Raw genomic sequence first — 12,500 nt, 5'->3', positions numbered from 1 at the left:
ATTCATAGACAAGTACGTGTGTAAATGCGTATTCATGCCTACATCAATAAATATACACCTCGTAAACATATACGTAAACGATATAGCCAGCTAAATAAAGATCAACAAGTATGACAAAGATAAGCACAGGTGCGCCCTTTAGACCCCGCCCTCACGAAGAGTCACGTACCGCGCATGGGCTTGGCGGCGATGGGGTGCGAGGGCTCGGACGGCATGGACGCTCCCATTTTGTTGTTGGCGATGACGCGGTACTGGTACTGCTCGCCCTCGTTGACCGTCTCGTCGGTGAATTCCGTTCCACGCACGTTGTCGCGGCTGACCTTCTTCCAGCGGCCGGCGTGGATGCTGCAACGCTCGACGTCGTAGCCGGTGATGGGGGAGCCACCGGTGGAGCGAGGAGGAGTCCAGCTGATCTTGATGAAGTCCTTGTCGGAGTCCACGCAGTTGGGGCGTCCGGGACGGCCAGGAACGTCTGCAGGATGACAAGGAGGAGGGATGAGTCAGGGATGCACAGAGGCGAGGCAGGCGTTCAAGGAGAGGAATTTTTCAGTTGGTTGATCCAGACCCTCATCCGATTCAAGGCAGAATTAAAAATATCATCATGTTTGCAACAGGTAACCAATCGTCAAATATATCATCTAATCTGACGCAGAAACGAGTCTTACCAGCAGAAGCCTTGGCGGTGACAGGCTTGTCGCTTGCCAGAGGCTCGCCGCGGCCCTGCATGTTCTCCGCCATGACACGGAACTCGTAGGTGGTGCCCTCCAGGAGGCGCGGCACGGTGGCGTGGGTGTTCTTGGGGTCAACCCAGCTCACGGCAGGGACCCAGCCGCCGCCGTGGTCGAGGTCGCGCTTCTCGATCACATAGCCACTGTGGCGAGAGGAATTGTGGATGTGATTACGCGGTACAGATAATAAATGATAAAGGTGTAAATAAACATACTCATAATCACATTATTTAAGATCATAACCGCACTAACACGGACACACACACACACACACAAACACACACACATACACACAAATCTGTCTCTTCTTCTTTCTCCCTCCCTCTACCTCTGTTTCTGTCTCTCTCTCTGTCTCTCCCTCTGTTTGCCTGTCCCTCTTTTCCTCTCTGTTTGTCTGTCTACCTGTTTCTCTATCTGTCTGTTCGTTTCTCTCTCTCTCTTTCTCTATCTGTCTGTTCGTCTCTCTCTCTCTCTCTCTCTCTCTCTCTCTCTCTCTCTCTCTCTTATTGCCTCCTCACTCTCCCCTTCCCTTCCTCTCCCCAAGCACTCACGTGATAGGGCTGCCGCCATTGTCAAGAGGTGGCTTCCATGACATGACGACGCTGTTGGCCTGGACTTCCTCGTACACCAGGGGTCCTTCGGGAGGTCCTGGCGTGTCCATGACGACCACATTGATGGTGGCTTCGTCCTGTCCGCTCTCGTTCTTGACACGGATACGGTACTCGCCGGAGTCCGCCCGGACGGTGTTGACGGAGTGCAGGACGCTGTGGTTGTTGATGGCAGTGATGGTCGTCCTGATGTCGGAGTTGATTTCCCTGTCATCATTGAACCAGAAGACGTCGGGCGAAGGCTCGCCGATGTAGTCCACGTCGATGTGGAGGACCTGGCCGGCCTTGATGCGCACGTCGTAGAGCGGGCCGAGGATCTTGGGCGCCACTGGAGAGAGATATTGTAGTCAGAAAAGAACCACGGACGTCATTTAAGCAATGCAAAATCAGTAATCATTTTTTTAGTAAAACATAATCAGCGTTTGTATGTACGTGTGCATGGAGCAATTTTAAAGTACTTACGATGCCTAGGCTTGCAGATGACGGAATCTGAAGGCTCAGAGGGCTCAGAGTTGCCGACCTTGTTGACGGCGATGATACGGAATTCGTATTCCTGTCCCTCCATCAGGTTGGGCACGGTGCCCTTGGTCTCTGGGCCACTCAGGCGCGCTGCCGTCTGCCAGTAAGGCGATCCGCGCTCCTTCTTCTGAATGATATATCCGGTGATGGGAGCGCCGCCGTCGTTGCTGGGCGGAGTCCATTCCAGGTCGACGTGGTCCCTGTCCCAGTCAACCACGTTGGGGCGGCCGGGCGGGTTGGGCTCGTCTGGCAAACACAACAAAACACAGTAAATAAAGTGCAACGGCTGCGTGTGAGACTATATGGTTATGTTAATTGTAAAAGAATATATGATTTGTATGATGAATATAATGAAAGTATTCCTTCAGTGAAGAGTCATTATAAACAAATAAATAAATGCCAATAAAAAATCATACCTTGAGCATTCTTTGCAATGATGCTCTTGTCAGTGCAAAGAGGCTCAGACTCGCCAATGGTATTGACAGCCTTGACGCGGAAGTGGTACTCCTTCATGTGCACGAGGCCGTGGACATCAGCCTGAAGGCCAGACACCTCGGCAGCCTCCGTCCAGGTGCCTCGAGACACGTCCATCTTCTCCACCAGGTAGTGGAGGATGGGCGAGCCGCCGTCGTCGAGTGGGGTCTTGAATGAGACCTTGCAGCTCTCTCGGGTCACATCGGACACAATCAGAGGGCCCTCGGGACGAGCAGGCTTGTCGAGCACGATGACGGTGCCCGAGGCGGACACCTTGCCCAGTTCGTTCTCCAGGGTCAGGGTGTAGCGACCGCTGTCTGTGCGCTGAGCAAAGGCAATGTCCAGGATGGTCTGCTTGCCATAGGTCTGCATGTCGACGCGCTCGGACTCTTCCAGAACCTTTCCGTCGACGCTCCAGGACACCTTGGGCCTGGGGGCGCCGCGGATGGGCACTGTGTAGTTAAGGCGAGTGTTAACCTTGAGGATCAAGTCGCCCAGGTCCTTGGTATCGATGGCGGGCTTTTCGAAGCGGGCCTTGCATACCACGGGCTGGGAGGCGTCCGAGGGGTCGGAGTTGCCGGCCTTGTTGACGGCGATGACGCGGAACTGGTATTCCTCGCCCTCGGTGAGGTCGGGAATGGAAGCCTTGGGGCCGTGCTTGGCGGGAATCTCGGCCGCCTTCTCCCAAGGGCCGTAGCGCTTCCTCTTCTCGATGATGTAGTCGGTGATGGGGGCCCCTCCGTCGGAGCGGGGGTCGGTCCATTGGAGGTCGACGCGGTCCTTGTCCCAATCCATGATCTCGGGAGTGCCGGGTTTGCCGGGCTTGGTGTAGGGGTCCTTGGCGACGACGGTGTCCAGGGCTGTGAGGGGAGGACCGTCGCCCTGGCGGTTGACGGCCGCCACGCGGAACTTGTACTCGTGGCCCTCGATGAGGTTGTCTACCTGCAGGCTCGTGCCCTTGACATCGCCGCAGGGCACCCAGCGGCAAGTGTCCAGGTCCATCTTCTCGACGGCGTAGTGCAGGATCTCGGAGCCGCCGTCGTCCTTGGGCGGCTTCCAGGTGAGAGTGCAGCCGTTGCGATTGACGTTGCTGTACTTAATGGGGCCCTCGGGAATGCCGGGGACGTCCAGCACGGTGATGTTGACGGTGCAGCTGTCCTCGCCGTTCTTGTTGCGGGCGTTGAGGGTGAACGCGCCCGTGTCGGAGCGCTTGCAGTCGATGATCTTGATGGTGGTTGCATAGTCATCGTTGATAATGGAGAGGCGGTCGTTGGGGTAGAGGTCGCTGTCCTTGACCCGCCATTGCTTGGTCGCGGGAGGCTCGCCGACCACCGGCACGTGCAAGTTCAGGTTCTCACCTGCCTTGATCTTCACATCCACCATGGCATTGCGGTCAATGCGAGGAGGAACTGGAAGGGAATGTGAAAATGAGACCTCAGCGCAAGGCATGGGAAAATATATTGTTCATCAGCCGAAGGCATGGCTTTGAGGACCATGTGTTTCAATAATATCAACCTCCCTGACTCTCTCTCTCTCTCTCCCCCATATTCTCTTTCTTTATATGTATATATATATATATATAGATACACACACATATATGTATATACATATATATATACATATACATATACATATACATATACATATACATATACATATACATATACATATACATATACATATACATATACATACACACACACACACACACACACACACACACACATATATGCATACATATACATACATACATATATATATAGATAGATAGATAGATAGATATACATACATACATACATACATACATACACACACACACACACACACACACACACACACACACACACACACACACACACATATATATTCATTTACACACACATCCACCTAGTATGCTTCCATCAGCTCGTCACCCTCTCTCCCGCGGGAGGCCGCCTCCTCCTCCACTCGAGGCCACTTACGATTCTTAGGCCGAGCAACGTGGGGTTTGGTGGGCTCGGAGGGATCTCCGGGGCCTGCCTTGTTCACAGCTATGACGCGGAACTCGTACACGTTGCCCTCCATCAGGCCGGGCACGTGGGCGCGGCACGCATCGCCTTCCACGGTGGCGCACTTGTCCCACAGTGGGCTGCGGAGAGAAGTAGAGCGTTGGAATGAATTAGGAATGAAGACCTTTTTGCAAATGGGAAAGTAAGAACGGAGGTAACACTTATTCAGAGCTTAGTACGAATTTTGATGACAAAAAGAAGATATGAAATCAGACTATTTCCTTGGCATTAAAGTCTCCCTTTTGGCACTCACTTGTAACGGTCCCTCTTCTCGATGATATAGCTGGAGATGGGAGAACCTCCGTCGGTTTCGGGCTTTTTCCATTCGAGGTCCACGAAGTCGCAGTCGAAGTCCACGATCTTGAGATCCTTGGGTGCGCTCGGTGGATCTGTTTCCGGGATGAATGGAGAAAAATGGGAATGAATAAGAAGTAAGATAGATAAATTATTACACAATTACGGTCTTTACATGTATAGCATTACACAAACGCTTTTTCCTTTTCTTTGACTCACCGAATGGATTCTTGGCTTCGATAGCCTGCTGAGTGGTGAGAGGATCGGAGGTTCCCAAACGGTTGACAGCCTTGACCCTGAACTTGTACCTATGGCCGGGTGTCAGGTCCTCGACATCGAAGTTGGTCTCCTTGCCGTCAGTCTCGCCGGCGGGCATCCAGCGTCCGGTGGCTTCGTCCATCTTCTCGACCACGTAGTGGTCGATGGGGCAGCCTCCGTCGTCGGCAGGAGGGTTCCAGGTGAGCTTGCAGCCCTCGGCATACACCTCGGACACCCTGAGCGGACCCATGGGCGCGCCGGGCTTGTCTGGAAGGGGGAAAGCGTCATGGGTTAATGTCTGCTCGCTCTTGCCAGGGGTTAATGCGGCACACTGGTTCTTTCAGCTGGATTAACGAACATCAACGACTGATCTCATTCAATAAGTTGCTCATCACGGTGTTATTTTTGTGACAAGATTGCTGGTGTACACATTCATGACACGGCAAAGCTTATTTCCCTCGGTAATGTTTATGATTCAGTGACAACACTATCTATCCATTTACCTAACTATCTTTCTATATGTACACATACATACATACATACATACATATATATATATATATATATATATATATATATACATATATATATGAATATATATATATATATATATATATATATATATAAATATATATACCTATATACATATATGCACATAAATATGTATGTATCCATATCTATGGAGGTATGTATGTCAGTGTGTATACTTGCAGCATATAAATTATATACATACGTACACACTTATCTGTCAATATATATATTTATTATTATATATATATAAATATATATATATTTATTATCTATTATATGTATGTATGTATGTATGTATGTATGTTTATATATATATCTGTCTAACTATCTATCTATCCACTTGCCGATCTATCTATATAAACATATATATACACATATACATATATATATATATATATATATATATATATATATATATATATATATATATATATATGAGTGTGTGTGTGTGTGTGTGTTTGTGTGTGTGTGTGTGTGTGTGTGTGTGTGTGTGTGTGTGTGTGTGTGTGTGTGTGTGTGTGTGTGTGTGTGTGTGTGTGTGTGTGTGTGTGTGTGTGTGTGGGTGTGTGTGTGTGTTTATGTGTCTATATGTATATATGGATTTATAGATGTATGTTTCTATTCATGCTTATATGTATGTATGTATGTAAGTATGTGTGGATGGATGTAAATACGTATGTATGCATAACGTATCTTTATACGTAATAGAGTCCTTGCGCCGTGGGCATGCGCAAGCGCCACTCACCGAGGACAATGACTTCGACGTCGGCGCTGTCCTTGCCGTTGCAGTTCTCGGCCATGATGGTGTAGGTGCCGCTCTCCTCGCGCGAGGCGCCCGTCGCGCGCAGCTTGGTGTTGTAGTCGCTGTACTTGATGAGGATGGCGCCGCTGGGCTTGATGTCCTTCTTCTTGAGCTGCCACTTTTTGTCGGGCACGGGCTCGCCAGAGATGTTCACGTCGAAGTTGAAGCTCTGGCCGGCCTTGATGCGCACCGGGTTCAGGTTGGTGCGGTCGATCTTGGGCGGCATGTTCCTCGGCTTGACGGTGACGGGCGGCGTGGTGTTGGACGGCAGGCCAGGCCCGGCGGGGTTGACGGCGCGCACGCGGAACTCGTACGTCTCGCCCTCGATCAGGTCGGGCACGGAGCAGCTGGTCCTGCTGGCGGGCACCTCGCACGCCTTGTCCCAGCCGCCGTATTTGTCCTTCTTCTCGATGATGTACTTCTGGATGGGCGCGCCGCCGTCGCTCTTCGGGGGCTCCCACTTGAGGTCGACCTTGTTCTGGTCGTAGTCGGCCACCTTCAGGTTCTCGGGCGCGCCTGGCTCCTCTGTGAGTAAAGAAGGTTAAAGGTAATAAGAAAGAAGAACACAGTGGATGTCATATTAATAAGAGCTAGGTGTATCGAGGTATATTGCAAAGCACACCACGCAACCTCCGTGTTTACCATAAGGATCCTTGGCGAGGACAGGTTCGTCGGCCTTCAGGGGCTCAGACTCGCCCTCGGCGTTGACGGCGCGGACCCTGAACTGGTACTCAGTTCCAGGGGTGAGGTTGTTAAGCTCGGCGCTGGGCTCGGGGCCGTTCGAGCGCCCGGCAGGAACCCAGAGCCCAGTGTTGGGATCCAGCTTCTCCACCTGGTAGTACTCGATGGGGCTTCCGCCGTCGTCCTTGGGGCGCTTCCACTTGAGCTTGCATCCGGTGCCACGGACGTCGGACACCTGGACGGGGCCCTCGGGCGGCATGGGCTTGTCGGTGACAGTCACGCGCACGGTCACCTGGTCCTTGCCGGAGCTGTTGGTGGCCTGGATGGTGTACTCGCCGGTGTCATCGCGCACCGCCTCACGGATCACCAGCTTGGAGTTGTAGTCCACATTGGTGATGTTGACGTGGCGGTTGGAGTCCAGCTTGCGGTTGTCGAAGGTCCAGGTGACGGACGGAGGAGGCTCGCCGGAGATGTCGCAATCATACTTGATCATGGAGCCCGCGGACACAGTGATGTCGCGCAGGTTCTTGCGGTCGATCCTCGGAGGAACTACAGAGAGGTCATAATGCATTAGTCCCATGTGCTTCAGTGAAGTGACCACGTGCCCTTCATCAAATATACTAATCCCTTTTTCAGTGACTGTCAGTGATATGTTATCATCAATTATTTTCTTTGAAACTCTAAACAACCACCCGTTTCAATCGTATGACCAAAGAAAATATGAAAGTGGACTCAATACACACCGAATCTGGCCTTGGCAGTGATGGTCTTGCTCGGGTCGCCAGGCTCTCCGGGTCCGGCGCGGTTGACGGCAATGGCGCGGAACTGGTACTCCATGCCTTCCGTCAGGTTGGTGATAGAGGCCTTGCATTCGGGGCCGTCGGACTCACCAGCCTTCTCCCACAGGTTGCTGTGGGGGAGATTGTTAGTTTCCAAGCTAAGTCTTAGGGTAAAGAGGTGTGTATATAGATATGGGTATGCTTAGATGGATGGATATATAAATAATGTTAAAAAAATGAGATCGCAAGGTGAAAAAATTAAAAATAATAATACTTACGTGTACTTATCCCTCTTCTCAACAATGTAGTGAGTGATGGGAGAGCCGCCATCATCAATGGGTTCGCTCCACTTGAGGTCGATGCGCGTGGCGTCCCAGTCCGTGGCCTGAGGAGCTCCGGGCCTGCCAGGAACAGTGAAAGGGTCCTTGGCCGTGATGGGCGAGAGCGTCACCAGCGGTTCGGATTCGCCCTCCTTGTTGAAGGCCTTCACGCGGAACTCGTACTCGTGCCCGGGAGTGAGGTCAGTCACCTCCATCTCAGGGTTGCTGGACTTGCCCACTGGCAGCCACAAGCCCATGTCGGGGTCGAACTTTTCGACGATGTAGCCCTCGACAGGCACGCCGCCGTCGTCCTTGGGTGGCTTCCAGTTGAGCTTGCATCCTTCCTTGTGGATGCCGGACACCTCAAGAGGTCCTTCGGGCTTGCCAGGCTTGGAGATAACGGTGATGCTGATTTCGGCCTCATCGCGGCCGTGCTGGTTAGTGGCCACGATCTTGTACACGCCAGAGTGCTTGCGGAGAGGCTCATCGTTGATGTATTTGGTGTTGTAAGGAACGTTCTTGATGGAGATGGTGTTGGTCTCCTTGACGGACTTCTTGCCAAGGAACCATTCGGTCTCAGGAACAGGCTCACCAATCACCTTCACGTCGATGAGGATGGGCTCTCCCTCGCGGACGGTTAGGTCGCGGAGGTTGCGACGGTCGATCTTAGGAGCCACTGTTGGGAAAGAAATCATTAGAAAGGGTCAATTATAAGAATTTCACAGACTAATGTATTCGCATATCTGATACTCCTGAAATTACCTCAACAAAAAAATAAAATGAAGAGTCTGCAATACTTACACTTTCTGGGCTTGCAAGTAACGGGCTTGCTAGGCTCAGATGGATCTGAAGGGCCAGCCTCATTCACGGCCCGGACGCGGAACTCGTAGGTCTCGCCCTCGTCCAGGTTGTTGACACGGCCCTTAGGCTCCTGACCCCTGACCTCGGCCGCCTTGATCCACTTGCCGGAAGCCTCGTCGCGCTTCTCGATAATGTAGCCCGTGATGGGGGCACCATTGTCCTTGGCCGGCTTGGTCCACTTGAGCTCGACGAAGTCCTTGTCCCAGTCGGTTGGCTCAGGCTTGCCTGGGGGATCTGGGGGATCGAAGGGGTTCTTGGCGATGATGGTGTCCAGGCCCTCCAGAGGCTCGGACTCGCCCTCGCTGTTGATGGCCGACACACGGAACTTGTACTCGTGGTTCGGCTCCAGGTTTTCAACCACCATGTTGGGCTCGCGGGACCTGCCTGCTGGGACCCAGCGGCCGGTCTCGGTGTCCAGCTTCTCTACGATGTACTGCTCAATGGGGGCGCCACCGTCGTCCAGAGGTTCCTTCCACCTGAGTGTGCATCCCTCCTTGTGGACGTCGGACACCTTGAGTGGTCCCTCTGGCTTGCCGGGCTTATCTGTGTGGGTAGACATATTTCAGTGAAAATATTATAGGTGTTGCAGCAGCTGGCAAATCATATATTCCGTATCAGCACAAAACAATCAGCCTGGTCCGGCAAGAAAAGCTTACCAAGAACGATGACTTCAATGGTGACCTCGTCCTTGCCGGCCGTGTTCTCAGCCTTGATGACGAAGGTACCGTTGTGGGCGCGAGTGCAAGACGGGATGACCAGCTTGGTGCGGTGGTCCTCCTCGTCGATCTTGATGCCGTCCTTGTCGCCCTCCTGGCGGGCCTTGTTGATGAACCACGACTTCTTTGGGACGGGCTCGCCGGTCACGCGGGCGTCGAACTTAATCATCTGGCCGGCGCGCACGCGGATGTCGTCCAGGTTGGAGCGGTCGATCACGGGGGCAACTGCGGAAGACAAGCAGGCAAAGATGGGAATTAGAGAAGTTCCCGCCCTAGATTCCGTAAACTTTGTTAAAATGATTGGTGCAGCTGTTCTAACAAATCTATTCTCAGACACTGGTGATAAACAGCAAGAAGATACTCACGGAACTTGGCCTTAGCAGTAAAGTTATCAGAAGGATCTGAAGGCTTGCTCTGGCCGGCCTTGTTGACAGCCTTGACGCGGAACTGGTAGGTCTGGCCCTCGGTGAGGTCTTCCACCTTGAACTCAGTCTTGCTGCTCTTGGTGTCGCAGTGCTTGACCCACTTGGAGGAGAACTTGTCCTTCCTCTCGATGATGTAGTGGGTGATGGGAGCGCCGCCGTCGCTGTCGGGGACCTTCCACTTGAGCTCGCACCATGTCCGGTCGTAGTCCTTCACCTCGGGCTTGCCGGGCTTGCTGGGAGGATCTGGGGGGGGGGGGGGTACGGGGTTAATTAGGGTACGGGCTTTGGCTGAGGCCTTGGCGGTATGTATATATATATATGTATATATATATATATACTGTGTATGTGTGTGTATATACATATACAGTATATATATATATATATATATATATATATATATATATATATATATACATATACATACACACATACACACACACACACACATACACAGTATATATATATATATGTGTGTGTGTGTGTGGTGTGTATGTGTGGTGTGTGTGTGTGTGTGTGTGTGTGTGTGTGTGTGTGTGTGTGTGTGTGTGTGTGTGTGTGTGTGTGTGTGTGTGTGTGTGTGCTTGTCTGTAAGTACACATCCATATGCATGTGTATGTGCATGTTCATTTACATATTATGTGTATGAGTATATGCACATACAAGTCATATGAATGGGCATATGTATGGGTATGATTGTATTTAGATATGCGTGTATGTACATATGTATATTCCTATGTATATGCAGGTACTTATGGATATGTAAGTTCATGATCATGTCTATGTGCCTGTGCATGTGCATGTGTATATATATATATATATATATATATATATATATATATATATATATATATATATATATATATATATATATGCATATGCGTGCCTGTATAAAGGCAATATTTACATATGTATACTACAGATATATGCAAGTGTCTTACCGAAGGGATTCTTGGCCTTGGTGGGCGTCTCGGTCTCGAGGGGCTCGGACTCGCCCTCGGAGTTGACGGCCCTGACCCTGAACTGGTACTCCTTGCCCTCAGTCAGCCCGGGAACCTCAGCCTCGGGGCTCTGACGGACAGAAACACAACGAGATATTATAACAAAGTGGAAGAGAATCCGGGGATTTAGCCATTTATCTCCATGACATATCCGTTCACTCTGATTCCCACTTTGGACCCTCGCAGCTGACCTTGGACTCGGTGACCGGCACCCAGCGGCCCGTCTCGGTGTCCATGCGCTCCACCACGTAATGGTCGATGGGCTCGCCGCCGTCGTCCTCCGGAGGCTCCCACTTGAGCTTCACGGATTCAGCGGTCACGTCGGACACCTTCAGCGGGCCCTTGGGCTTACCCGGACGCCCTAAGGAGAGAGATCGTTAGTTGAGGAAATACTTTCTCTCGGAGGTATGCGACGAGGTTGGATTTCTTAAGTAGCATGTCGAGAGTCAGCAGAGGAATGGATAGCAATGCCTTGAGACACCGCAGAGAAAGCCACGATTACTGTAGTCACAAGAACCCTGAGCCCTTAATGCCCTCATTACTCACCGATGACGATCAGGTCGAGCTCAGCCTCGTCGGTGCCCGAGTCGTTCTTGGCAAAGATGGTGTAGATGCCTGTGTCGGAGCGCTTGGCCTTCCTCAGGATCATGGTGGTCAGATGCTCCTCGCTCTGGATGGTCAGCCGGTCGTTCTTGATGGGCTCGCCCTTGAACGACCACTTGATGGTGGGGTCGGGCTCGCCGGTCACGGTCGTCTCGTTCTTGAAGGTTATCCCCGAGCGGATCGTCTTGCGGCCCAGGGACTTGCGGTCGATGCGGGGCGCCACTGCGAGGGGAATCGGGGTCATTAAGTCCAATATTTCCCACAAATGGTCATGCAGTACATGAGATGTATCACCATAACACACCGAATCTTTGATATGAACGAAAAGTCAGGGAGGAAAATATCACATAAACCGTAACTCACGGAATCTGGGCTTGCAGATGACGTTGTCCGAGGGGTCGGAGGGCTCGGAGGGACCGGCCTTGTTGTGGGCGATGACGCGGAACTGGTACTCGTGGTCGGGCTCCACGTCGATGATCTTGATCTTGAGGCGGTCGCCGGGGCCGCTGCCGCACTCGGTCCAGCCGCGGCCGGACTGGGGAAGAGGGGGGGGGGGGGTCAGTGTATTGGGCGAGGTGTGGACCTGTTTCTGACTTGCTCTTTGTGATTTAGACAATACAACAACTAAGATACGTATGACGGAAATTATAATTAAAAGACCATTATTAGTGTTATAACCCATTAACCCTCACAAGTGAATAGTATATCCTTAACTACCAGTCAGGGTTCTCAGCCAAGAGTACTTACCACATCACGCTTCTCGATGGTGTACTTGGTGATGTCGGCGCCGCCGTCGGACTTGGGCTTCGTCCACTCCAGCTCCACGAAGTCACGATCCCAGTTGGTTGCCTTGGG

At 51.7% G+C, this 12,500-nt stretch overlaps 1 protein-coding gene across 7 annotated transcripts in view; it reads right to left on the bottom strand.

Annotated features, from left to right (window-relative positions):
- The window catches only part of LOC125040724 (twitchin-like), a 62,991-nt gene that overhangs the window by 22,579 nt on the left and 27,912 nt on the right, over positions 1–12,500 (bottom strand). For all 7 annotated transcript variants that reach the window (XM_047635417.1, XM_047635421.1, XM_047635418.1 and 4 more), the window contains 20 exons: positions 12,393–12,500; positions 12,009–12,180; positions 11,589–11,867; positions 11,234–11,403; positions 10,983–11,112; positions 9,985–10,287; positions 9,560–9,844; positions 8,844–9,446; positions 8,001–8,718; positions 7,687–7,853; positions 6,905–7,492; positions 6,206–6,787; positions 4,891–5,196; positions 4,631–4,766; positions 4,291–4,457; positions 2,272–3,738; positions 1,799–2,101; positions 1,280–1,664; positions 666–871; positions 170–472 (listed from right to left, as the gene is read on the bottom strand). The exon at positions 12,393–12,500 is cut by the window's right edge and continues 23 nt beyond it. In XM_047635417.1, the coding sequence (XP_047491373.1) occupies positions 170–472; positions 666–871; positions 1,280–1,664; positions 1,799–2,101; positions 2,272–3,738; positions 4,291–4,457; positions 4,631–4,766; positions 4,891–5,196; positions 6,206–6,787; positions 6,905–7,492; positions 7,687–7,853; positions 8,001–8,718; positions 8,844–9,446; positions 9,560–9,844; positions 9,985–10,287; positions 10,983–11,112; positions 11,234–11,403; positions 11,589–11,867; positions 12,009–12,180; positions 12,393–12,500 (7,378 nt within the window). The remainder of the gene's footprint in view (positions 1–169; positions 473–665; positions 872–1,279; positions 1,665–1,798; positions 2,102–2,271; positions 3,739–4,290; positions 4,458–4,630; positions 4,767–4,890; positions 5,197–6,205; positions 6,788–6,904; positions 7,493–7,686; positions 7,854–8,000; positions 8,719–8,843; positions 9,447–9,559; positions 9,845–9,984; positions 10,288–10,982; positions 11,113–11,233; positions 11,404–11,588; positions 11,868–12,008; positions 12,181–12,392) is intronic.

The sequence above is a fragment of the Penaeus chinensis genome, chromosome 29 (assembly GCF_019202785.1).
Source record: "Penaeus chinensis breed Huanghai No. 1 chromosome 29, ASM1920278v2, whole genome shotgun sequence".
NCBI lineage: Eukaryota > Metazoa > Arthropoda > Malacostraca > Decapoda > Penaeidae > Penaeus > Penaeus chinensis.
This window is presented reverse-complemented; position numbering and strand designations above follow the sequence as displayed.